Source organism: Triturus cristatus, chromosome 8 (assembly GCF_964204655.1).
Source record: "Triturus cristatus chromosome 8, aTriCri1.1, whole genome shotgun sequence".
Classification (NCBI taxonomy): Eukaryota; Metazoa; Chordata; class Amphibia; order Caudata; family Salamandridae; genus Triturus; species Triturus cristatus.
Genome location: NC_140591.1, coordinates 969,282,743 through 969,310,721, shown reverse-complemented (window position 1 = coordinate 969,310,721; position 27,979 = coordinate 969,282,743). Strand labels below are relative to the sequence as shown.

The window sequence follows — 27,979 nt, the reverse complement described above, 5'->3', positions numbered from 1 at the left end:
TGCGCCCTCCAGGCAGGAGCAATGTTAGCTCCCACACAATGCAGGGGCTCAGGGACTTCCCCGCGGCTACCAAAGTGTTGATTGTGTGCACCCTGGGTGGGCACCAAGAGAAGAGCCTACTCCTTTCCTTCTTCAAAAAAGGCACTGCCCTGGGAGGTGGGGTCCACGCAGCCCCCCCCCTCCCCTTTATAATGTCATGCGACCCTGGGGGATGGGGTAACAGGGCCTTATAAGGCCCGGCGAGGGGCGTCATGCCCCCCACTCCAATTTTATTGTATTTTGCCCTAGGGGATAGGATCCTCAGGACCTTTTAGGGCTCGGACAGGGGGTTCCATGCCCCCTCCCCATAGATTTTGGCCAAAGAAGATGGGGGCCTCTGGGGCCCAAAAAGGCTCGACAGTGGGCCCACGCTGCCTCCCTCCCTTTTTTAGTGGAAGGTGCCTCCTGTGATGCAGTCCCTGGGGCCAATAAAGGCTCAGTGAAGGGGGCTGCATGCCCCCTGCCCTTAATATATAAGCTTTGGCCGAAATCCAGCCCTACACCGCACATGTCAAAGGCTTTGCACAGTGTGGGGTTGACCACAGGGCCAGGTGGCAGGCCAAGCCCTGTAGCAAACCCACGTTGTGCACGGCCAAAGTCTATGCATGGCAGGAGGGTTGGCTTCACCTATAACTTATGTTATTTTAGGTAAAAAAATTGTAATTCACTGAAAAAAGCAATGGTTAAAGTGACGTTATAGTCAGGTGAATATATCAGTGACCACATTAACGTTTTGAACAAAAAAAAATACAGAAATTCACCAGTTATAGTTAGCAAAGCTAACTATAATGTGCGCACCTGCCATGCACTACTTATAAACTCACACATCACATCACTCATGCCTTTCTGTGACATCATTTATGACATCACTGATGACATCTCAAATTACATCATTGATAACATCACTGATGACATCATTCAATGAGCATGTTCATTTGTTTTATAGTTTACATAGTGGCAGTTAACTACCATATTACTTTTCTACCTTATGTTTTACAGCCTGTGTCCAGCTAATGGATGTTAGTGTTTACAAAACACATGTGGTCCTAATGCACTATAGGTGTGTACAGGTATTGAACATGCTATAAATCTTTGGAAGTGTAACTCTGTGTGCAGGGGATGACTTGTGTTTAGCATATTCAACACAAGTTTTTTGACCCTGCAGAAAAAGTTTCCGAAAGGGCAAAGATTCTATTGACTACATACTAAGTATGGCAGTTCGGGCTGGACTGTTCCCATGAGGCACAGGGTCAAGACTGATTTGCATATGGCTGGGTTCAAACTGGAACGGCATGGTGAGCAAAAAAACGATGGATTTAGGCCCAGATCTCTGTACTGGGGTGAATGTATGACATTGTTCTGCATTCTGTCCATCAATTGTTGTTTTTGCATTTGTCACCCTGAGTGGGAAGGGTATGCCCAGACGTGGGTCCCTTGCTCTCCATGCCACTGGAATCAAGCTATCCTGGCTGAAGAGGGGTGAAACCCCGAAACCGGTCCTAGGATGCTCGTTTCCAGTCCAGGGAGGACCTGGCTTGGCAGTTCGGGCTGGACTGTTCCCATGAGGCACAGGGTCAAGACTGATTTGCATATGGCTGGGTTCAAACTGGAACGGCATGGTGAGCAAAAAAACGATGGATTTAGGCCCAGATCTCTGTACTGGGGTGAATGTATGACATTGTTCTGCATTCTGTCCATCAATTGTTGTTTTTGCATTTGTCACCCCGAGTGGGAAGGGTATGCCCAGACGTGGGTCCCTTGCTCTCCATGCCACTGGAATCAAGCTATCCTGGCTGAAGAGGGGTGAAACCCCGAAACCGGTCCTAGGATGCTCGTTTCCAGTCCAGGGAGGACCTGGCTTGGCAGTTCGGGCTGGACTGTTCCCATGAGGCACAGGGTCAAGACTGATTTGCATATGGCTGGGTTCAAACTGGAACGGCATGGTGAGCAAAAAACGATGGATTTAGGCCCAGATCTCTGTACTGGGGTGAATGTATGACATTGTTCTGCATTCTGTCCATCAATTGTTGTTTTTGCATTTGTCACCCCGAGTGGGAAGGGTATGCCCAGACGTGGGTCCCTTGCTCTCCATGCCACTGGAATCAAGCTATCCTGGCTGAAGAGGGGTGAAACCCCGAAACCGGTCCTAGGATGCTCGTTTCCAGTCCAGGGAGGACCTGGCTTGGCAGTTCGGGCTGGACTGTTCCCATGAGGCACAGGGTCAAGACTGATTTGCATATGGCTGGGTTCAAACTGGAACGGCATGGTGAGCAAAAAAACGATGGATTTAGGCCCAGATCTCTGTACTGGGGTGAATGTATGACATTGTTCTGCATTCTGTCCATCAATTGTTGTTTTTGCATTTGTCACCCCGAGTGGGAAGGGTATGCCCAGACGTGGGTCCCTTGCTCTCCATGCCACTGGAATCAAGCTATCCTGGCTGAATAGGGGTGAAACCCCGAAACCGGTCCTAGGATGCTCGTTTCCAGTCCAGGGAGGACCTGGCTTGGCAGTTCGGGCTGGGCTGTTCCCATGAGGCACAGGGTCAAGACTGATTTGCATATGGCTGGGTTCAAACTGGAACGGCATGGTGAGCAAAAAAACGATGGATATAGGCCCAGATCTCTGTACTGGGGTGAATGTATGACATTGTTCTGCATTCTGTCCATCAATTGTTGTTTTTGCATACATACTAAGTATTGCACGCAGCCTTGCGTTATTAGAATCATCACATCATGACCATTTCTACATAGCATAGAAGACAGTGAGGGCCAGGTACTACCCTGTGTAGATGTGCTTGTTTTACTTTAGAAGAAGATGGGATATCTGTAACTTTTTCACTACAGTATGGAGACTGCAGGTAGTTTGGTTATTTTCAGTGTTCTTTGTAGATACTTCTAATACTCTGAGGTGTATTTCTCATGAGAGTTTCACTGCCTGCAAACAGTATGGAGAGAGTTTACTCTTTACCACAGAGTAAACACTGTTTACAGTCCCACTTTTCTACTTGTATCAACTTTATTTCTCAATGTAGGTTTGGAGTTTGTGAGGGGTTTGATACAGATAAAAGCTGTCAATACTAGGACATTCATTTTGGAAGGCACTTTGAGTATCTTGAGAAACTTGGCTTTGTCTGAACAGTTTTATACAGATTGAACACTGTGTGTGTAATAAAGGTTTCCTGTATATCTGTTGTTGATTGTTAATGTGAACTAGGCTACTCGTGAATTGTGCGGTATAGGGTCAATTTTGCACATAACACATGCTTTCTACACCTAGGGGAGTTGTATCCTTGATGGCGTCAATGATGCTTCATATTATTCTGAGCTATTTTGTACTTCCTTTCAGATCTCTAATGCCATGTTTGTGTATAGAGTAATGTGTACAAAAGAAACTTGGATGATTAGATCAGTCTTTTCGTCAGTGATGGCATTTTAGATGTCATCAGTGATGTCATAAATGATGTCAGTCAGTCAATAATCGTTGTTCTGCAAAAGTCATTAAAGTGGAAACACAATATATACAGTTCATAAATCCAAGCATAAGCCATTAAAAATATTAAAACATCAATTTTCAGACATTGGATGTAATAAACTAAAAAACATTTAAAAATAATTCCGTGCAGCAGATGTCCATAAAAATTCATCCTGTGGTTAAGCATTTAATCTTCATAACGTTTCTAAGTGCAAATCTGATCAAATTTATAACTGGTTGACAAATATCTTGTGTATTTAGTTGCTGTAGAAACACCAAACCATCCTTACAGTGCCTAATAGTAGCACTACGAAAGATAGGAGACCAAAAAGGAAATCCATTTAAATACAGTGGACAAAACAGTATAAAGTGGGTCGTGCTTTGATTAGAAGTGTTATCCACATCGACAAGGTGGGAGATCCTGTTGCCAGGTTCTTTGTGAAAGAAAAGCTACCAAAAAGTGCACTGTGCTTCATCTTAAACGAGTCAAATAAAAACAATTAGTGAGGTTCAATATCTAATCGAAATAGAGTTCCATCCCTCGTATGGTTGACTCAGAAGAATACATAAATACTGTTTCAATAAAGAGGCCCCTTTCCAGCCGCAACCTCATTAAGGTATCAATGTTTGACTTTTACTTTACCGCTGAGGGTTATTGATTGCTGATTATTAAATAATTTCGGGATACCCTTTGACTCAAACGTTTTCCTTATATAAGCATACCAAGGGATCCGCTCCAATCTGTCAAGTGTGAGGCAATCTTTAAGAAAAATCTAAAGCAATACCGCCTCCGGTTTGCCTCAACTATTGATCCATAACATCAATGGGGCTTCCCAAATAATATTGTCCAAATACATTCTGACCCAACTTTTTCACTATGCAGAATGACTGTCTGCAGTTTCTTCCTGCCTTTCTTAGAAGCGCTAGAGTTTTTTTTAATGATTTTACAGTACTACTGTAAATCCAGTATGTTTATTATATAATGACTTGTTGGGCCTTACGCGTATTCAGTGATATGAGCTGACTCCTCAAACAGTGTCCCTCAAGTGGAATTACTGGAGTATAAATGTGTTACCATTTGACCCTAGTAATGCTTAATAAGCACAACTCTTTACTCAAACACTTTTTTAAAGAAATCTTTAGAGATTGTGGTTGAATAAACAACAATAATGCTGACATGTGAGCCTTTGATTGCCACCATTTTGATTCATAATTTGATCTTTCACTCTTGAATATGATTTTGCATATCTCATTACAAGAGTCTCCACAGATCTTGTGGATGCTCATAGTAAAAGCTTCTTGTTGGGTCCTTTTCCTGAAAAATTATGAATTTCTTTAGTAGAAGTCAAAATTTCTGTGAGCCATTAATCCAGCGAAAAGCAGGGTTACTGGTGATCAGAACTACATATGTGATGTAGTACATGCAAAATAACAGTGGAGTACATTTGGTTTGATTTCATTTTGTGTTGACTTTGAGTTCTGCTTTTCAGAAGAGGCCATGCGTCTCCGTGAGGAAGCCATTTTTATAAATACGAAGAAGGAGGAAATGGAGAATGCGGTGTCTCGTGTAAAAGAACTTGAGGTAATATAATTAGAAGAGCTGTTGTTTTACAGTATTAGTAGGGGTTGTTATAGTTTTGATGTTGAAATATTTCTTATATGTTGACACGTTGAATCTTCCATGGATTCTGATGATCTTTTCAGTATTATCTGGTTTTGGGAACCCTGCATTCCATCCATGATTCTGGGGAATAGTCATGAAGCATATGACCCTTAGAAAGATACCAGTGGTGGATAGCCAAGTATATTTGTATATGAAAAGATTACAAATCTGATAGAGACATCTAGCTGCAGATTCCTTAACTTAGAATATCCCCAGGCGTCCGACTGGATCCGGAAAAAACTTTGTAGCAGCACCTCTGCGCGCCAGGGGACGGCGCCACACGACCCCGCCCTGACGTCGTCCACGTATGTGACAGCGGCGAGGTCATATAAGTCCATTCCGGCGCACTGACGTCAGTTTCCTTCTTTTTCGCGTGCAGCGCGGATCCGGAGTGAGCGGTTCCTCTGGCCTGTCTTCAGGCTTTGTCGACGCTTCGCGTCGGGGAGCAGTGTGCGATGCCTTCGGGCTTTAAAACTTGTAATTCATGTTTGCGACAAATGTCCGCGATGGACCCGCATCTTATTTGTATGTGGTGTCTGGGCGAGCACCATGACTCCACGGACCGCGAGGCGTGCCAACATCTGAAGCCTAAGTCTCGGCGCGAGCGCTGTATGAAGCTTCTCTCCACGCGGTTGTCCAGGTCGGAGTCGTCTCGCCTCGTCTCAACAGCAGGTCACTCCCGCCGTCGTTCGGCCTCCGGGGTCCGTGGTCCGGGCCGCCGTTCGCCACTTTTTTAAGTTGAGGCGCTTGTCGCCAAGGCCTTAGACCTCCCCTTCTTCTTCTGTTGTCAGGAGCTCTGGTTCCCAGAACGTTCCGGACGTGCACTCCCAGCAGTCGCCCTACCCACCCTTTCCGGGTGTGGGGGCGACCCGGGCCCAAATGGAGGCATATGCCGCAGCTTTGCAGACCTCCCTTGGGCCCTCTCCGGTCCCTGGGGCCTCCGCTTCTTGTGGGCTCTCTGATGGACTCACCGATGGGTTCTCCCTCGGCGCCAATTGAGCCTCTACTTCCCCCCAGGACGTCGGAGATGTGGTACCGTTAGGGCGTGGCCCAGTTGGGTCCCCGTCTGCGGTCCATGTGGAGTCGTTAGGGCACAGCCCGACTGGTTTCCCTGCGGCGCCGCAGGTGGTTGCCGGTGCTCATAGCCCTGCTCTAAGCACACCCCAGGCTCCCGGTCAGGCGGTCGCCTGCCCGGAGCCGGGGTAGGTGCCGTACCGGCGACGGGGGGCTTGCCTCCTCGGCTCCGCCTCCATTGCTTTCTCCGGAGTCTGAGCCTGTTCATATGCCCCGGGCCGGGCAGGCTGCCGCGTGTCCAGAGCCGAGGTCGGCGCCGTACCGGTGACAGAGGCTCACCTCCTCGGCTCTGCCCCCGCTCCTTTACCCGGAGTCGGAGCCTAGCATGGATATGGTGGAGTCGTCACCGGGCTGGCGCCGAAAACCTGCCTCGCCGGCGTCTGCTCCTTCCTCGGAAGGGAAGCTTATCATAGTCTCGGCCCCGGATGGTACCGAGTTGACGCCAGACGTAACTGAGTCGGCGTCTAATAACGCGGGGTTGGAGCCCACTCGCGTCGCTTCTGCGCCGTGTCGGCGCAGAATTATGGACTCTTCTCCAGAGGCCTCGGTAGGGAGTTCGGCGAAGTCTTCTCGACCACCATCACTGGACGTACTGTTGCCTGTGCCCCCCTTGGAATTTGTTGAGCTTCCTCGGGAGCTCCCAGATCCGGCAGGCTCTTCGCCTCCCCCAGATCCGGCAGGCTGTTCGCCTCCCCAGGAGCAACGTAAGGATCCTCATTCTTTAATGGGAGTCCCTTCTCTGGAACATTGGTCGCACCCTCACTGTCTGGGGTGGGTCAGTTTGCAACCCTCCCCCACTGATGAGTTGTTGTCTCCTCCACGGAGGGCTACCGAGGCCGGTGAGGCTTTTTTGAGGGTGGTCTCATTGGCCACCCGCATTTTGAGCATGCAACGCCCTTCTGCCCCCTTATCTGTCAACCCCTTGCTTGAGGTCCTTCATCAGGGGTCCGGGACTGTGGAGCCGCTTCTACCCTTTGAGGCTTCCCTTTATGATACCCTTTTAGGTACCTGGGTCCGGCCAGCTTCAGGTGATCCGGTGGTTCGTTCAGTTTTGCACCGCCACTCTCCAGCTCCGCATGATCCTGTCTGTCTTTTTGTACACCCTGATGTGCAAGGGTTTGTGTTGCAGACTGCTTTCCCCTCCCTGCCTCCTCTAATGCTTCCTCCCTCTCGGGAGTCCCGATGGCTAGAGTCATGGGGCAGGAACGTCTTTGCCTCCACTAGTGCGGCCCTACGATCCTTGAATACAATGTGTGTTTTAGCACGGGCTACTTCTGCACTGTCGGACTCTGCAGAGTCTTTGCTTTCATCCACCTCTGAAGGTGCTCGGGTTGATCTCCTTCACCTCCTCCGGGATGGCCACGACCTTATCGAATTCACAATCCGCTCAGCTTTAGATACTGCGGATTCTTTGGGGCATGCTATGGCGTGCTCTGTTGCCTTAAGGTGTCACGCTTGGTTACGCGACAGTGTCTTCCCCGAAAATATCCGGGAGCGACTGGTTGACTTACCCTTTGATGGGGTTTTGCTGTTTGATGCTCACGCAGAGTTGGTGGTTCATCGGCTCCTTGCGGGCTTTCGTCCTCCCACTTAGGTCGTCTTAGACCTTTCTTCCGTGGTGGTACTTTTTCATATCACATCCTTTAGCTGCGCTCCGTGTTTTACATGGGTGTTGAGCCTTACGTCTTCTTTTCCTGTGGCCAAGGGTGATTACCCTTTTATTGGCATCCCTTGGATGCCTTTTGCTTTGGGCTGCCAGTTGGTCCGTGTTCCACAGATTGCTGTGTCTGGTCCTCTGAATGTGGTATTGAGCCAGTGGCTCAGCTCGGTAATGTCATATGGCTCGGAACTCAAGTTCACGGGTTCAGTTCATTACTGCGCTCTTTTGGCTAGGCTTATTGCCCTAAGAGGTGTTCCCCATTGTTTGTGCTACGCATACTCCATGTGGGGTACTGGTATGCTATTATATAGCTTTGCTTATCCCACCTGGGCCTGGAGATCCTGCGGGCTCCATGCGTCACTTGGTGACCCGTTGTACGGCGTTCTATGTTTTTCCCTGGTGCCATATTCTTGCGCCATGGTTATCCTGCCTGTTGCCTGTTCCACCTCTTTGGGAGGTTTCTTGCTCTCCTCTTCAAAAACGGCTCCTACCTGCCCTTACTGTACTAGTTATGCTCCGGTATGGACATGTTCATGCTCCTGGCTTGTTCTGTCTCTACATATTTATATATTTATACATTTATGTATATGTGCAGATTGCTTTGGTATTCCTCTTCCTACGTCGAGTTGTTGCAAGTTGCCCATAGGGTCCTCCTTGCTTCCGCTTACTGGGGTGATTTTCCAATTTGACAAATGCTCCCTTTTTGGTGTTCCACACCGTACGTGACTTTTCTGGAGTGTTTGGTCTCGAATTTTAAGGCTCCTTCCATTTGTTAATGCTACGCCTGCGGGACAGCTCTTAGGACAGCTCTTATGATGGCCGTGGTCTTTGACTTCTGCCTGCAAGTCTATATTGTGGGTTGCTTCTCGCTTTGGGTTCATACTGCCCGGTCGGGCATTCTTAAGCTTTTTGTGTAAGCCAATTTAAGGTCTCTGTGGCCGTTTGCCTGCTGCATGTTTCTACCTGCTTCGGCGGGTTTAACATTGATGCAATTTGCCTCTATTTCCCCTTTTTGGGATTGGGTGTGCACTTGGCGTGTTTCTTGTCCCGCCGCCTATTCCAATCGCATTGCTCAGGTTCTAGCTCTTGCTTTTGGGCTTTTGGCACCTCCTCCTTCAGCCTTCCTTCTATGGGCTAGTCTGTTAGGCTCTGGTTGCATCTCTTCTGGTTCTTTTGAACTTGAGTCAATGTCCTGATTGTGCGCCATTAAGCAGAGAGTGGTCTTTCTTTCTTTCTTTCTCTCTTTCTTTGCTCTGGTATATGGCTCAAGCCATGCTACCTGCCCTCTTTGTAATATGGGTATGGTGTAGCGCCATTCTGGCATTTTTAGGATATCTGCCATCCCATTATTTCTGCTCTTCCGAGCTGCTTGGGTTGCTGTCAGGCTGTTCCGCCTCAGCCTCTCCCTTTTATCCGTCTCTCTGTTGCCGGATCGGATGCGTGGCACTGTCTGTTAATCTGTCGCAGACCCACCTCCCCTTTGGGGTATGGCTGTGGTATCTATTCTAAGTTAAGGAATCTGCGGCTAGATGTCTCTATCAGATGTATGAATTACTTACCTTCGGTAACGATGTATCTGGTAGAGATGTTGTCTAGCCGCAGATTCCTTAATGCCCACCCAGCCTCCCCGTTCTGTGAGGGCCTTGCCAAGTGTGGTTCTCCGCTGGCCCCCCTGTTACAGTTGGCATTGGTTTTTTATCTCATAGGTGCTTACATTGTTGCGTCCCTTTGAGACTTGCCATAATACCACTGACTCCCTCTCAGGGGTTTCTGTCACAATTCTACCGTTGCCTCCCTCTCAGAGGATTCTTATCTGTAGAATGAGGCCATTTCGATTGTCCGTCACCAGGAGATTTCTCTACCTTTTCTTCTTCTCCTGCTGTCTTCCGCCTTCTCTGTTGGCTCAGAGTTCTGGGCGCCTCTACGGTAGTCTTCTTTGGGACTCTGTTCGCCTCTGTTTCAGACCTCCGTTACTACAGGGGCAGTGCCAGACTTTTCATTCCTGCGGTGGACCGTTGTTCTCTCTGTGCTCCGTTCTTGCTGGACGGCACGGTTCTGTATGGTACTGACAGTCTATTTTTGTCTGTTATTCTGCATGGTACTAACAGTCCATTTCTGTCTGTTGAGATGTTCTTCCCTTCTTACACTAGGGAAGGGTCTTCGCTTAGCTTGCGAGGTTCTTTCTCACAGTTCTTTCACCTTATGTAGGTAGTGTCTAATTCTGTCTTTTACGATGGTGTCTGCACCATTCTCCTTATTTATTCACGGATTTTCATCCATCGCACACTGTTCCCATACTTTCACAGTTTTTTTTACTGGTGGCTCCGCGTTGTGTCGCGGAAATGTTTCTACAGAGAAAACTGACGTCAGCGCGCCGGGAGGGAGTTGTATGACCTTGCTGACGTCACGTACGTGGACGACGTCAGGGCGGGGTCGTGTGGCGCCGTTCCCCCGGCGTGCAGAGGTGCTGCTGCAAAGTTTTTTCCAGATTCAGTCTGACGCTTGGGGATATTATAAGTTAAGGAATCTGCAGCTAGACAACGTCTCTACCAGATACATCGTTACCGAAGGTAAGTAACTCTTACATTAAGTTATGATTGTTCTACATTACTTTGAAGCTCAGGAATGTGATTCATGACAAGGAACCCTCTTTTATTCTTACATTTATCGAGTAGCTTTTATGAATTGTTTAACATGAGTTTACAGTGTCTGTTTTGTGTAAATGTTGACAACTGTCTAGACTAAAACCCAATACTAATATTATAAAATTATTTCTACCTGAAGATGGAATTAAATTCTGTGAAGGCTCAACGGTCCTTGCTAACAAGGCAAACCCAAGCACTGAATGAACAACTACAAGAGACCAATGATTATACCCAATTAAAGGAAGAGAAGTTGCATCTTCTTACTCAGATTAGATGTCTCAAGGAGCAATTGGAGGAAATAAAGAGTGAAAATAAGCTCCTGAGAGACAGTAAGTGATCTCCTTTTCACTTTTTCTGAAAATGTTAGCCCATTTTCCACACCTTGTACATGCTGATTGTTTGTTTTAGCTCAAGATAAGGAAAACAATTACCTTTAATTTCTTACATTTTTCCGCGTTTTTTTAATGTGCTTTGTCCCTCAAAAACTGCCTCAGAGAATGCGATTAATTTCTCACAGTACAAGACATTGTTAAAGCCTAAATTGGGGATCTGCTTATTCCTGATGTAGTGAATTGAATTATATATGTTGCTGGTTGAGCACTTCAGTGTTCGTTTTAAGAGAAAGATGTTGAAGATGCCAGCAGAAACAATAAGAAAATGGGGTTGTAGTCTGTGTGTACAAGTACTTAAGTGGCTGGAGCCGTGGTTTGCATTCCCTGTTAGTAGAGCAATTTGTTGGTATTGGCTTACATGATGAAGAACCTCTGCAGTGGTTGAAAAATGAGAGCTGCCACACTGAGAATATCCAAGGTTTTAAATTTCAATGAACTCCGATTTTACTAAACCCTTCTTGCACTATGTCAAGAATACCAAGAAGATTGATGATATACCTAGCTGTTCAGGCACTAGAAATCTTAATTATCAATATTGGACTTCTGAAGAAATGTAATTCCTAAGGCATGTTTTGCCTTGAACCACCTAGGTAGTTACCTCTTATTCTTAGGGACTTCAGACCCATCTGCACTTGAGGTTCTATGGCAAAGGCAACATGGTCTATGTACTATACCTATATAGTTAACCTGTGAGCAGTTTGTCTAAAGGGCCTCTGAATTTCGGATTGATCAGTAAATAAGTACTCAAATGAAGACAAAGGCTACCTAATTCTTCCTTAGATCAACAGGTTTATTCCACACCTCTGCAAATGGATATTCTCTGGCGTAATGAATTTGGTGGTCAGGTAGTTTCTATGCCTATTTGATCATTAATACACCCCGTTACAAATGACCAATTCATTGTAGCTTGAAAATGCATTGGCATGTACCTCATTAAAGCTGTGGAACACTAGCTTGTCACCTCTCTCCCTTTTAAGTGGGTATCTCCAGTAAGTGGTCTTGAAAGTGATTAATTTAGGACACAGTGTTGAGAGCTGGAATAGGAGACTCCTGCCGTTATCTGTGAGAATGGGGAAATCGGCACAATGGCTCCAGCATAACATGCTTAGACTGGGCATGACAAGACTAGGATGCCATGGAGTGCGGGCGATACTGCTCATGCATCTCTGCACTCTGAATATGAGTTGTGAGGGCCCGCCTTTCTTCAAATGACAGACTGCACCAAGAAGAGCTACAGCAAAGGTGATGTAATGCACAATGCAGCTTTAGAAGTGTTTAGTTATGCAATAAGGGGAAATGTAACTACATGTACTAAATCAGCCCTAAAACCAAAAGGATTCAGGTCCTAAATGCCTTTAATGAAGCCATTCACCTGGGCATCAAATCAGTAAAATTACCTTGCAACCTGTTGTTATCCAAGTTTCACAAAGAACCAAAGCGGTCGGTTGTCCCATTTTCTACAAGACTGGAAATCGGTTACCTTTTTATTAAACAGACTCGATAACAAGGTACAGTTCCACAAAGGTCAATGCAAAGGGTACAGCAAAAACCAGCATACATACAGATACAATAGGATAGTGCATTGGAAATCACGGGGAGGGGGGGTCATCGCTGTCCAGGTCACGAGGAGGGGTGCAAATGTTTCCACTGTATGAGTTCCAAGGGGCCCATATCTTGGACCATTTTCGGGGCAGCCTCGGGCCGTATATTAAGTCTTTTCTCTTAGCATGCACCAATCAAGGTCTTTTTCCCAATCTGCAATTATGGGTGCATGTGAGGCCCCCCAAAGCTGCGCGATGTTCCTTTCAGCGATCATACATCCGAGTGTGACCCATTGTGTGGTGTACGTGTTTAGGTCGGTCGGCTCCCAAATGTTAAGAAGGCATCTGGGCGCTTCTGGCTTAATCTCGACCTCCAATGTGTCGCTCATGACTGTATGTATATTACGCCAATATTCCTGGAATGGTTCACAGTGCCATATAATGTGCATGAATGTGCCTAGTTGAGTGCATCCCAGTCTACACGACCCGTCCTTCTGCCCACCCATGTGTACCAGTTGGGGACCTGTTACATAGATTCTATGCAGTATCTTTAGCTGCACAAGCCGAAGCCGCGCCGGAATAGCAACCGTTTTGGGGGAGGAGACCGCCGTCTGCCAACTTTCATCGTCCAATTCGATGCCGTCTCCAGTCCCTTTCTCCCTCAGCGATATTAGGGGATCGCCCATACTGTTGATGAGTTTTCGGTAGGTTAGGGAGATTGCCCTCTCAGGCAGGTGGCCATCTAGCAATCTGTCCTCGAGTGGGGTGCTATCTGGTGGAGATGAGTCACCAGGCAAAACCGTCTGTAGCGCATGGCGGACTTACAGATATCGGAAAAGCTACGAGTCTGCCAATGAGTGTTGACTTTGGAGAGTGTCGAAAGGTTTCACGCCCCCTGTATCCCATAGGTCCCTAATATGAGAGATGCGAATTAGATCCCATTTATCGAAGCCTTTGGAGTTACCCAGATCTCCTAGCTTTTGTGAATCCCACAAGGGTGTGGCGAGGGTCAGTCTACCGTTCCAACCCAGTGATTTGGTTGCAGCATGCCAGATCCTAACTGTGTGATTGGTAGGTCCAGTACTTTTCAAGAGTTTTCACCTCCATGCCCTCCTCACAAGGGCTGGTGTCCAGAGCACCATTTGTTGCTTCTGCTCCAGGAGGTTCTTGCCTTACTACAGAAAGGTGCAATAGAGGTGGTTCCGGGGCAGGAAAGAGGTCAGGGATGTTATTCCCGTTATTTCCTGATTCCCAAAAAGGACGGCGGGCTAAGACCGATCTTGGACCTCAGGGTTTTGAATTTTTACCTCAGGCAGGAAAAGTTCAAAATGTTGACCTTAGTTCAGGTTCTTCTGGCGCTGCAGCAGGAAGACTGGATAGTGTTGATTGACTTACAGGATGTGTATTTCCACATCCATATTCTGAAGTCGCATCGGAAGTATCTCCGGTTTACGATAGGGTCTCAACACTACCAGTTTGCGGTCCTCTTGTTTGGCCTTACTTCTGCACCTCGGGTCTTCCCCCAAGGTGATGGTGGTGGTGGTAGCACATCTTGGATGGTCTGGGGTTTCTGTTTTCCCTTATCTGGACGACTGGTTGCTCAAAGCAAAGTCGCCAAAGATGGTGTTGCGCCACTTTCATGCAACAACGCGACTGTTGTTCAACTTGGGTTTCTCGATAAATGTGCCCAAATCTCACCTGGTGCCCTCTCAGCACAGCCTGTTCTGGGGGGCAGTACTGGACACTACTGTGTGTCGAGCTTTCCAGCGTCCGCAGAGGATTCTCTACATTCAGGAAATGATTACTTTGTTTCACAATGGAGTGGTTGTTCCAGGCCTGAAGGTCCTACGCCTGCTCGGTCTGTTCGCTTCCTGTATACTGTTGGTCAGCCATGCACGCTGGCACACGAGGGCACTCTTTTGGTGCCTCCGCAGACAGTGGTATCAGCACAGTGGAGATCTCGGGGAGAAGGTCAGAATCACCAGAGACACTGCAGCGGAGCTGTCTTGGTGGAGTGTCCGGGCCAACCTGTCTCAAGGAAATCCCTTTTAACCCCCTCCACCGGTGGCCGCAGTGCTCACGGATGCCTCCACTCTAGGTTGGGGTGCTCATCTGGGGGATCTGGAGATCAAGGGTCTTTGGTCTCTGGAGGAAAGGTTGCTTCACATCAACCTTTTTGAATTGCGGGCAATACATTTGGCTTTCAAGGCCTTCCTTCCCTCCCTTCGCGGTCAGTCGATTCAAGTCCTGACGGACAACACAACAGTGATGTGGTACATAAACAAAGAGGGAGGGGTAGGATCGTATTGCATCTGTAGAGAGGCTCTGCGGCTCTAGTCCTGGGCTCAGGGCCATCAGATTTGTCTGGTGGCAAATCATCTAGCAGAAGTGCTAAATGTGCGTGCGAACAGTCTCAGTCAGCATTATTCAGCCGATCACGAGTGGCGGCTTCATCCAGAGGTGGTCCAGTACATCTTCAGCATGTGGGGATGTCGTCTGGTAGACCTTTTTGCCACTCAGGAGAACGCAAACTCTCTGTCATTGTGAAGCGTTCGGTATCCGATGCAGGGAGTGTTGGGGGACACGTTTCAACTGGATTGGAGCTCGCAACTTTTTTACGCGTTTCCTCCCATACCCTTGATTCCTCGAGTTTTGAGGAAGATTCTCCAAGACCGGGCCCAAGTCATATTGATCGATCTGGATTGGCCAAGAAGTGTGTGGTACACAGATCTACTTCGCCTCTCATCGCACCCTCCGCTCCGTCTCCCTCTCAGGGGAGACCTCCTCTCGCAATCGCAGGGGCAGGTTCTACACCTCCAGAGCTTGCACCTTCATGCCTGGAGATTGAACAGGGAAATCTGAGTTCTTTCTCTCTCCCACCAGATGTGGTGGATGTTATTTTATCATCCAGGAGACACTCCACCAAATCTATTTTATTTATCTAGGTGGTCAAAGTTTGTGAAATGGTGTGGAGAGAGGTCCATTGATCTTTTGAAAGCTCACTTATCTGACGTTCTAGTATTTTCACTCTCCTCGGCCCAACAAGGTTGTGCTGTGGCTACGATAAAGGGTTATTTGTCGGCTTTCCTCTGTTTGCCGGATCAGCTGTCTATTTAAGTCTCCCATTGTTATGAGGTTCATTAAGGGCCTCTCCAATAGGTTTCCTCCCACTCCTTTCATTATGCCCCAGTGGGATTTGAATTTAGTACTAACTTTTCTGATGGGTTCTCCTTTTGAGCCTCTTCATAGATTTCCGTTCAGGCTTCTGTCTTTCAAGACGGTCTTTCTGATCGCTATTACCTCAGCTAGGAGGGTCAGTGAGCGCTTTAGGCTCTTGGTTCTAAACCTCTGTTTTTAACCATTGATGCAGAAAAGAGGATTCTCAGAACCAGGGCTGCTTTCCTGCCTAAGGTGGTTACTCCTTTATATTTAGGACAGTCTATTATTTTACCTACCTTCTATCCTCCCCCTCCCAAGGAGGAGGAGAGACTTCATCGCCTGGACCCTAAAAGGGCTGACAGCTTCTACCTGGATAGAACCAGGGACCTAAGGCTGGATGATCAGCTCTTCATGGGCTACATTGGATGAAGGAAATGCAGAGCTGTTTACAAACAAACTCTCTCCAGGTGGATCATCTTGTGCATCAAGATCTGCTACGGCCTGGCTGAGAGGGAGCCTCCTGAAAATGTAAATGTAAATGTAAATTTGATACTTGTATAGCGCACTACTCACCCGCAAGGGTCTCAAGGCGCTTGTATGAATACCGCTGTGGAACCCATCCTGGCTTTCCCTGTGAGGCGTCCACTCCTGGGCACCCCCAAGGTGGAGGCCAGGCATCCTTAGCGTTGTGGGGGCTGTTGTGGAGATTAAGCAAGCTATTGCCCAGAGTTGCAGAGTGGGACTCCATGATTGGAATAGGCACCGAGGCGAGAATTATCAGGTCCGTGGAATTTTTGAGCCCAAGACCCGCCGAAGCGGGGAATTGAACCCTGGTCCCGGGCTAGACCTCTGCATCAGGGTCTGCCGCTCTAATCATTGAGCCACACTTCTCCACTGAAGGTATATGAGCTCATTCCACCAGAGCTAAGTCTTCTTCTTCTGCTCTGGCTATAGGTGTTCCTGTTGTAGACATCTGTAAGACAGCAACTTGGGCCTCCCTCCACACATTTGTGAAGCATTACTGCTTGGATTCGGAGGTTAGGAGGGATGGCCATTTTGCACGCTCTGTACTGCAAGATTTTTTGGTATAGGCAGGAATCCACAGACAGATGTATCCATCAGAAGAAAAAGTTACTGACCTTCAGTAATGCTTTTTCTGGTGGATACAGTATCTGCCTGTGGATTCCTCACTGACCCACCCGCCTCCCCGTTGTCCTCCTGCATATGCCAAAAATGTTCTGACTGTCTGACACTATTATTTTCTATATTTCATTTTCATGCATACAGCTTGTTGCTAGGAAATGCTTTGGTTATTGGCTTTTCCTTTCTACTTATGTATATAAATTAAGTATTTGTATTTATATTCTCTATACTGTATATACTTGTGTTATGTTGTCGGTCCGCCCGTTCGCCTCGAAAGCATGGAAAAATGGGTGGAACTGACGTTAGCACGCCAACAAGGTCTTCTTATGGCTCGGGTGACGTCATACGGTGTCGCAAGCAGAGCGGTGCTATTATTAGGTCGACATGGGAGAGCTAAGAAAAGAATTTCTGTAGAATGCTGGTTCAGGGGTATTTCAAAGGGTGAGGAATCCACAGGCATATTCTGTATCCACCAGAAAAAGCGTTACCGAAGGTAAGTAACTTGTTCATCTATGACGGTGCATTGGTACAAAATTATGACTTTTAGGAATTCACAAGAGTTTACAGAAATGGACCTGGAAAACTGCAATAGTTCCAGATTTCCAGTCCAACAAACTTTATGAATTCAGTTTTCACTGGAGCAAATATGAAGTATACATTTGCTCATGCCATTGTTTTAACCGAATGTTTTAAAAACAAACCAGAGTTTGAGACTTTTTTTATCTGTTTAGTCTAAACTATCATAGCCTACTATATGTATGCTTAATCTCACATATTTACATTTAAGGATAGAGCTATGTTACCTTTGAACACTTATAAAGAGCTGCCATGATGACGTGTGTAAACATGTACACAATCAAGTAAGATGTCAACCTACTATGAAGAAGTCCATTGTAAAGATAAAAATAGAACAAGAAGTATCTGCCCGCGCTGGAGGCGTGCAAGTTTTAGTAGTTTGCAAGGAGAAGGAATCTGTAACTTTCTAATACAGATACTAATAGGATTGAAAGCAAAGCAAACTTAGAAGATAATCAATTCTAGATGGGATTCATCGTAGTGTTCACAACGTTCCCCAGTTTATGGGGTAAAAGATAACATTTTAGGCATGTGTTTTCTAATAAGTATTAAAACATAAGCATTCATAAAGTTATGTATCTATCAATCAATCTGGATTTGTAAAGCTCAGCTAATCACCCATGAGGGTATCCAGGCACTGAGAGTACTGTTGCTGAGGCTCAGTTGAACATCCAGGTGTTGAGTCCTTTTCTGAATGCCAGTAGAGAAGGTGAGGTCTGTATGTGAAGAAAGAGGTTGTTCCAGGACTTTGCTGCGAGGTAGGAGAAGGAGCGTCCTCCCCTGTTGCTGTGACGGATGAAGGGTGTGTGGGTGAGGCAGAAGGAATTGTAGCGCAGGTGTCTGGAGGGATAGTAGAAGTTCAGCCTGTGGTTGTTGTATTCTGGTGCCTGGTTGTGGAGGGCTTTGAAGGTGTGGGTCATCATCATGACCTGGCATCTCTTCTGAATGGGGAGCCAGTGGAGCATCCTGAGGTGGGGGTGATGTGGGACCGCTTGGGGAGGTCTAGAATGAGTTTGGCTGCTGCGTTCTGTTTCGTCTGCAGTCTCTTGAGGAGGTGCAAGGTGATTCCTGCATATTGTGCATTGCCATAGTCCAGTCAGCTGATGACCCGGACCAGTGTAACGGCACGTCTGGTGTTGACGGGGACTCATCTAAAAATCTTGCGGATGGTGAGGAAGCAGGGTGGATGAGGCTGTGTTGATTTGTTTTTTCATGGTGAGCTTGCTGTCCAGAATGATGCCGAGGTTGCGGGTGTAGTCGGTCGGTGTTGGTGCGGGTCCTAGTTCGGGGGGGCCATCAGGTTTCATTTCATGGAGAGCTGTTTCCAAAGATCAGCATTTCCATCTTGTCTGTCTTGAGTTGTTCCTCATCCTTTTGGTGATGTTTGTCATGCATCTGCAGAAGTTTGTCAGCGTTGCAAAGGAGTCTTCTGATGAGGAGATGATGAGAAAGGGATCGTTGGCATAGGATATGGTGTTGAGTCCATGCGATCTTATGACATTGGCCAAGGTATTCATATCGGTGTTGAACAGGTTCGGGTTGAGGGATGAACCTTCAGAGACCAACAGATGATATGCTTAGGTTCTGAAGTGAAGGGCGGGAGGTGGATTCTCTGTGTTCTGCCTTTGAATAAGGAGGCAATCCACTTGAGGCAGTTTCCTTGGATTCTTTTATGCATTATGTATAAGCGTATAATAATAAAAGTATAATATTGTAATACAACCATTTTAAATGGAAAAAACATTATAAATTAACGTTTTGCATGTTAACTTAAAAGCATGATATATTGGCAATATAGAAACATTTTCTAGAACTATATGTGTGCTGATAAAGCAAGTTACCCAGGCAGTCTGGTAAGGTTCATATATGCAGCCGGCTTAATGCAAAAAGCTAAAAGTTGAAGGTTGATACAAAAACTGTCCAAGTATGCTCTTCATCATTTTTTTTTTTTTTTTTAAAGAAAAAGCAAGAACAATACTTTTCTTTTCAAGATAAGGTTTTTACACATATTTCTTTCCAAAAGAGATAATGCAGTTATGTAATTTCCATAGTTTGTAGGAGTCCTTCACTGTGGTACTACAGTGACTCACGTAGTCCTGATCAATGCGAAGAGTCATTTCCTTAGGTCTAGTGCCAACTGCCAATGAAGATGATGTGGATGCATAGATGTAGTCAAACAGATCCTGTAGTTGCACAGCGCTTGGAGGTGATGTCGTAGCTGCTTCATCGATGCGTTCAAGCATTGAAGATGCAGTTGGCTTGAACTGGGAAGTTTGTCCTTCACACTGAGCATATTTCACATTCTGTATATGGGTCGCTGTGCAGTAGGACTGGTGCAGCCTCAAAGATTTTATAAGCTATCACACATTGATTGATGCCATGGGGGGCAGCTCTAAAGGTAGGTCGAGTACTGTCTCCTGCAGGCAGCCATTGCACCAGAAAACAAGCCTCACTTGGGAAGCGCTCAGTAGGTGAAACTAAATTTTCCAGTATTCGCCAAATACTGATAGCCATTCAAAACCAACATAGAAGGCTAGGTAGCTTTGCATTTATTCTTTGTTGGATAAGCATATTCCATGCTGTTCCATTGTACTGGTTTATTTCTTTACTACAAGACAAACGGAAATGCCACAGCCAATTATCAGAAGGATTTAAGGAAATCCACTAAATAAGCTTGAGAACAGGGAATACAAGAGATAAGTCTGAACAGTTTCAAAACCAGTCAATAGTGCACGTCAGATCTTTTAATAAGTACAGTACACCAGTGGTGTAGGATGAGTTAAAAATGGTTTACACAAACTGTAGGATTGTGAGTCAGCAGGAGTTTTTTAATCTCTGATGCAGAGCAGCAGTCTAAGTGTAAGGTCTCAACTGATGCTGTCAAAGACACCTATTTCTGTTTTAAAATAGCTACTAGTTTACTCAGTTTATCAAAACCCATTATATCGCTCTCAGTTCCAGGCCAGGGCACACTTTTATTTCTTCTCGTAGGAGTGGCGATACAGAGTTATTCCACAGGATTTAACTATCTCTGATACAGTTAGTACATAATTTTGACCTCGAGTCATCCTACAACGAGTTTTGTTTGTTAACATGAAATAGGAACAGTGTTTCAGAAGTGCATTTTGGAACGGGTTGTATGAAACAGGTGCAACTGAAAGCAAGCAATTCATCCCTGGCTTTCAAGAATTACAAACTCCAAGCAATGTAATGGATTCACAGAGGAGGGAATGAGTTAGAATGTTGTGGCAACCAGATACGCTTATGAAAGGATTAGCTCCTGTGTAATAGGAAAATTGATGATTTTTTCATACCAATCCAAGGACTTGTACTTTCGGCATTCCTAAAATGAAAGGTTGTGACGAGAATGGAAATTACTCCCTGCAGAATCCATGTTATAAGCACATTTCCTCTACTGAAAAAGGAGCTTCTTCCAACTGCTGTATGCCTGATAATGTATATGCAGCTTCTTTTTAGCCACTGCTTTGTGAGTAGAAGTCAAGTTATAAATACTGAAAATTTCTCTGTCATTCAGTAGTTTCCAAGGCACTTTTCCAACATTGAGGGTGGAAGTCATTATATTATTATAGTCATTATATTATTTAGGGAGTAGTCCCTTTTAGATAGAGTATGCATGCTATTTGCAGGTTTTCCTTATCAATTCCCATGACTCTCAGCAGCCTCTTTAGCTGAATATCTTTGCGCTACATTATAAATTGCGTATCCCAGTAATGAACACAAATCGTTTGGTTTTTACTGGGTTAGGGCCCAGAAGGAAATCTGAGAAATCCATGTTTTCAATAGTTCTGGATAAATGTGTTGAGTCTACTTTTGGAATTGGAGGTATTTTAAAATCCCTCATGACCCAAATCCCAGAACGTTGTCTGCTGGATTGATTTGTTCAGGAACATCATTTCTCTAGGTATTATACAAGCTCTAAATAGGGCTTCTGCACCCCGAATTTTGTTCTCCAAATACTTGTTTCATCAATATTTTGTTTTCAATACCCATAGCCTTGTATGTCAAGGTCAACAAATTTACAGGAGTAAATCAGTTTATTATTAGTAAGTTCTTTTGGAACTTACTTACTAATAATAACTTCGGTTTTTGTAAATAATGAAAGACTGAAGGCTCTCCCCTATCTACACTATTAAAGTAAGGGAATTTCTTTTGGGGTGTTCAAAGGTGCTGTCTGCCAAAGTTCCCACTGTGTGTAGGTGTTTATTTCTCTAGTTCACTAATTCAGTGTATGAAATGGTGTACATCGAGGTGGAAACAAAAACTATATTTGTGATTGTTTATATTTAAATAAGGATCCTCATCATCAAAGGTTGTATAACTCAGCAATCATTTGTTTTACACCATCATTGCCCCATTCATCATAGAAAAAAAAGAAAAACAGGTGTTATTATTTCCCTTTAACACAAGGTTTTTGAACAACCTCCATAGGTCCCGTTATTTGATAAGAAACCCTCTCCCAAACCATGCAATCAGGTACAGGATATGCAGTAATATTAACAGCATAAAGTTCACGTGGTGCTCGGTGAGAGTAATAATGTAATTGTGGTTCTCGGACTACAGGTGATGGCACACTTTTATCTGGAATGTAATAGCAAAAAAATGATTAGCATAATGAGCCATATTAGCAAGTAGAATGCTCCTGTAGTAATAGATGATTGTCACGAAACCAGTGATTAGGAAGAAGCAGTCCGTGGCATCTAGTTTGGAGTGTGCAGGCAAATCATGCACTCGTCTTCGGGTTGTAGAGTGTTCAATCTGCTGGCAAATTTTACATAGTCTTTGTTTGCCGGCTTGTACAGACGCCAATCCTTAATGAGCTGTTTCGATTAGATGTAATCTAGTTTGCTTATTAGGTATTATTCTATCTCCCACTCCTGATGTGGAAGCCAAAAGAGTGTTATCTAAAATCAGAGTTTGGAGTATTTATAGGGAATACCCTCTGAAGGATTTTCACCTTTAGCTGAGGCTTGTACAGCCACCAGTATATCTGGGTCGATCTTCGTTTGAGACCTTGTTACCGCTGTTAATTTGCTGTCACCTAGAGTTTTAGTGTGAGTGCATAAAGGTTGGAACTCACTGTCTGTAAAAATTCCTTTCACTGGAGCTCAAGCCGCGGAATATGTCTGCTTAGCCCCTCCCGTAGGTTGTGCAGCACTATGTAATTCTCAATGGGTAATGTTTCAGGAGTCTGTTGTATGTTTTGTGTATATTGCAGAAGTTCTTGAATATGGAGAGTCTGGTCATATTCAAATTTGACATCAGCTGCACTTAATGAAGAGACCAATTGTACCCATCACCGGTGTAGAGCACAAGCATTAGGATTGCTGGCTTTTGTAACTGCTCCTCTTGTAGGAATGAAAAAAACACAAATTATACATTTTCCCTTCGTCAGCAGGTGCTCTTTCAAAATGGCCATCCGCACCGCAGTAAGAATTTCAGCAAAATGTACTTCAGCTGCTGAATACAAGTGTGATTTGTAAGCAACAGTAACTGTCTTTAACTCATTGAAACTTGTAAATGTAGCCTGAGGTGCTTGGTACAATTCTAATGACTAAGTTCAATGTGTTATCCCAAGTCTGTAAATATTTTGTCGCTAGCTTGTCTGCTTGGAGTGCATACAAGATAGCTGTAATTCTTTCTGTTCAATTTTTTGCAGAAAATGTGTGAGAAATTAAGGCATACAAGGGCTAAACCTTCTCAGCATAATGTGGCAAGTAAGTCTGTCAAAAATTAGGAAATCCCAGCAAAGCTTAAAGTTTTCTAAATGTGATCGGAGGTTGCAGGGTAGCACACTTCTGAAGGAAGTCTGGTGCCAAACACCTACCCTCAGTGGATAATTCATGTGGGAGGAAAATCGCATTTAATAAAGCGATTTTTAGATTTTCTAAAGTTTATTTTATAATCATATAAAGTCAATACATCTTTTTTGTATTTCTTTTATTTGCAAAAAAAATTATCCAAAAACACTGCATGCACACACTGTCTCAACATTACACAAACCAAGAACTCTCCCCTAGTCCCCATACATATGACAGTACATGTAGTTGAACTTCCTCAGTGTGCCTCGCCCGTGCGATGATCACAGCATTTTCCACCTACATTGTATAGGCAAAGCCCCTCCCTCATGTTACTTCACATCTGCCGGCTTCGCTCCCATTTTTGGGCATCCTCTGCCATTCTAATGTATTGTCTGCTATGAAACGTGTTTCTCCAGTATTGGATCTTTCATAGATTCACATGCTTGAATCATTTCCTGTCGTCGAAGTGGGTGTCCCACTGTACCATATAAAGCAGTAGTCAAAGACCTACATAGAAATCAACGTAAAAAGACATTCACTTTAATTGCTTAGTAATCTCATTTAAAAAGATACAAAGGCCAGCCAGTCAGGCAACAGCACCCTTTAGAGCCCTCACCACAGAGGCTGCAGTCCCTCAGACTTTCTACCGCACGTCGTGTGATGGGAATCTCCCTGAGCTCTGCTCGATTTTCTTCTGTTAATCCGCAGTGAAGAATATTTCTCTTCAGGTTAGATATACATTTACTTTTTGTCTAAACTTATCCTACCTGACTATGCCAGAACAACCTAAAAAGGACTGTTTAGGCCATGTGTGACCTGTGGCAAAAAGACTGCACTCAGACGATTCCCATAAGAAGTTGACTGTATCCATCCGGAACATAAAGTGAAGGTCTGCAAGATTTGCCACACTTTCTCTCAAAAAATGCTGAAAGACAGAGAACTAAGATTATTGATCTGGTTGCAGAAACTCAAATTTGTAGAAAATCCTCTCGCTGAGGAGGATAGTGATGACTCCTCTAAGATAAGAAAACCCAGTAAAAGGGATTGGTTTAATGAAAAAAAGTCTCCAGATACACCAAAAAAGGCTCTATAGAAGAGCCACTATTGGTCACTTAGACTTTCAAAGAGATCTGAGGAGCGTCCACAACTTCCAACAAGTAGGAATTTGAGTATTTGTCGATGATAGCGACGACAACCACGACCATGACGTCAACATTCACGTCCACGGATCCACTGCTGATACTCACATCCTCGCCAGTGGCGTCAACGATGATAACATCTAGGCTGCTTTCGACAACGGCACTGTCAACTAAGAAGATAAGCAAAATATCCAAGACCATGACACTGACGGCGACGCCTAAGAAACTGTCGATGACGACAATGACGACGAAAGCCCCGTCGGTGAAGACTCCTCCGACGATGGCAGCACCAACGAAAACCCCATGAGCGGCAAAGCTGCGAGACCCCCGTTGATTACAGATCTCATCAACATTGTCAACTGAAGCACCGTCGGCAAAGGCCCCACTAACACCTCTAATGCCTGTCTCAGCGATTCTTCCTATCCATACATTGCCTAGTAAAGCTTTGCCTTATCCACCTGTGTATTTACTAGATGGCGATTCAGAGAATGACAGCCCCTTTGGGTAGCACATAGTCCCTTTGAACCCCATGTAAAGTTCCAGGAATATGAGGAAATCCAATACTGTGGGGTCCAATTTTACGCAGGTGAACCAACGGTACAATATGGGAATGAGTATACCTGTTATGGTCAGCAACAACAGCAGGAGCAGTCGGTACAAATGCCGTTGGAGTTGGTCAACAATCTCCAACATATGCTCCAGGACTACCACAAATGGTTCCCAGATCTGGCAACATCTGCTCCTCTGCAACAACTACCGACACCCATCAAGTCTTCATGCATTGAGACACCGGTCGCTCAACCCCATAGTTTACCAGTACCAGTGACCCCTCCATCTGCACTGGCAAGTACACTAGTGGATTCACCAATGGATGATCCACCTTCCTCGGATGAGAGTAGAAGGAGAAATCAGGGATTCAGCTTCAATCCAAAATGAGTGTTATGACTATTTAATCCCAACACCATCCCCTCCCATTCCACCACCAGTGGACTCCCCACCGGATGACATTGGTTGTTTCCAAAACCTCATGGAGAGAGCAGCTAAAAGATTCCAGCTTCCCCTTACCACCAAACAATCTGATTGCTTCCTCTATGATTTTAAGGAGCCTGTGAAAATCTATAGAATCAGTGGCCAAAAACCCTGGCTTTTTTTTTATCAATTTGGTAATGTTTTTAAAACAAATCAGTGCGTGCAAAATTATCTCCTCAGTGTAAACACTATCACAGGCAAATGTACCTAAGCTTAACTCCACCTATTTGTATTTAACTCACACAAAACTATCATGATGACATGCGTAAACATGTGCATAATCAATTACGGTGTCAGCCTACAATGAAGAATTGCATTGTAAGGATAAAAAAAGAAACAAATGTCTGCCCGCACTGGAGGCTTGCATGTTTTTCAGCAGTTTGCATGGAGAAGGACGCTCACACTTTGTAGTACAGATACTAATGGGATGGAAAGCAAAGCAAACTTAAAAAAATAAATGATTCTAGATGGGAACTATTGTAGTGTTCAAAACAATGTCTGGCTATTTTCAGTCCCTGTGAAAAGGTTTGCTGACATAAAAACCTTCATCCATGTGACTCCTTTTATAAATGCAGCTTTTTACTGATGCAAGCTAAATGTATATGGAAAAAAAGACTCTTTTGATGCTACCAACACTTAGCAGAGTTTACATGGATGTAAAATATGACTATATAGTTACTGACATAGTGCTAGGTGTATGTTAAAGATTATGGCAAACAAAATAACGGCAGTATAGTGAGATAAAGTGATCTTCTTAAGACTTAAACATTGTGGCCAAGTGAAGCGTCAGACTAGGGGTGAGTTCCTTGATTATCATTTTCTAACCTAGGCACAAGACCACAAGTTGAACCTGAGTTCATTTACAGTAGAATTTTGTCTAATCGAGTAAATGCCTAAGAGTAACTTGCCATGTCAATTCACATTACACATCTCAGAAAATAAATCAAGAAAAAGTAATGGGACAAATAGAATGATATGATGAGCTTTGCAATTATCAAAATTCCAGCATAATAAATGTGCTGGCATATTGAGAGCCTTTCTGTGATCAGAAAACGTGCCTAAACGGAGCCCATTCATAAACCAATCCCCTGCTCATGCCGAGCCTGTGAATTTTCTAATATTTGACATAAATAAAGCTCTGGTGTGCTTAAAGTCTGGTATAATCAGAAAGTTGGCATATTCATATCCTTGTTGGAATCTAATCATGGATCTAATAATATGAGCCCTAGCATAAACAGAGAGACTACTAACAGTGATCGGATATAATGAGAATGTTACTGTAATGTGCCACCTCATTGCTTGGCACCAAATTGGACTTGTATATCTGGGAAGCCTTTTGTCTGTTGGACAGGTAGATGTTATATAAACTTCCACACACCTGATGCTTGCTGAGTTTATACAGTGCCTGGGGCATTATTCATATAAAGTTGTGCTTGCATAACCTCCATGTGCTCTCCCCAGTAAATGCTCAAAGGTCGTAAACAGCAGTATGTAGCACAATTCAAAAACCTTAGAAAGGAGAAATCAAATAAAGTTGAAGGAAAGATCCAGACTAAAAAAGGCTTGAGAGTTTGATTCCCAATTCATTTAATTTAGGTCAGATATTCTACAATCATCAACTGTAACATAACCAGAAATCCCACGTTGTTCAAGTCAAGTCAAGTCAGAGAATTTATATAGCGCACTACATACCCAGAGGGTCTCAAGGCGCTTAGAAAGGGGAGGAGGATTACTTGTCAAATATCCACGTTTTAAGTTGTTTTCTGAATGCCAGGTGGTTCTGGGTGAGGCGAAGGTAAGCGGGGAGTGAGTTCCATGTTTTAGCAGCCAGGTATGAGAAGGATCTGCCTCCCATGGTGGTCCTGTTGATGCGAGGTACAGTGGCGAGGGCTTGGTTGGAAGAACGTAGTTGGCGGGAGGGGGTGTAGAAGGACAGTCGTGAGTTGAGGCATTCTGGTCCGATGTCGTAGAGTGATTTGTGTGCGTGAGTTAGCAGTCGGAAAGTGATTCTCTTATTGACGGGTAGCCAGTGGAGGTCTTTCAGGTGACTGGAGATGTGTTTGTTGCGCGGGATGTCTAATATGATCCTGGCTGAGGCGTTTTGGATTCGTTGGAGTTTCTTCTGGAGTTTAGCGGTAGTACCTGCGTAGAGGGTGTTTCCATAGTCCAGTCGGCTCGTGACTAGAGCATGGGTGGCTGTTTTCCTTGTTTCGGTGGGGATCCAGCGAAATGTTTTTCTGAGCATGCGAAGAATGTTGAAGCAGGATGAGGATACGGCGCTGACTTGTCTGTTCATTGAGAGTGAAGAATCCAGGATGACGCCTAGGTTCCGTGCGTGGTCTGTCGGGATGGGTGCTTTTCCAAGGGCTTCCGGCCACCAGGAGTCGTCCCATGCAGAGGGGGATGTACCTAAGATGAGGACTTCTGTTTTGTCTGAGTTCAGTTTCAGACGGCTTTGTTTCATCCATTCGGCAACTTCTTTCATTCCTTCGTGTAGGTTAGTTTTGGCGGTGCTGGGGTCATTGGTGAGAGAAAGGATTAGTTGAGTGTCATCCGCGTAAGAGATGATGTTGAGGTTGTGTTGGCGGGCGATGGCCGCGAGGGGGCTCATGTAGACGTTGAAGAG

The 27,979-nt window shown here is 45.0% G+C and overlaps 1 protein-coding gene across 2 annotated transcripts in view; it reads left to right on the top strand.

Moving 5' to 3' along the window:
* OFD1 (OFD1 centriole and centriolar satellite protein) overlaps positions 1 to 27,979 on the top strand; it is a 449,276-nt gene that overhangs the window by 266,522 nt on the left and 154,775 nt on the right. For both annotated transcript variants that reach the window (XM_085622492.1, XM_085622491.1), the window contains exons 12-13: positions 5,004 to 5,095; positions 10,695 to 10,884. In XM_085622492.1, the coding sequence (XP_085478618.1) occupies positions 5,004 to 5,095; positions 10,695 to 10,884 (282 nt within the window). The remainder of the gene's footprint in view (positions 1 to 5,003; positions 5,096 to 10,694; positions 10,885 to 27,979) is intronic.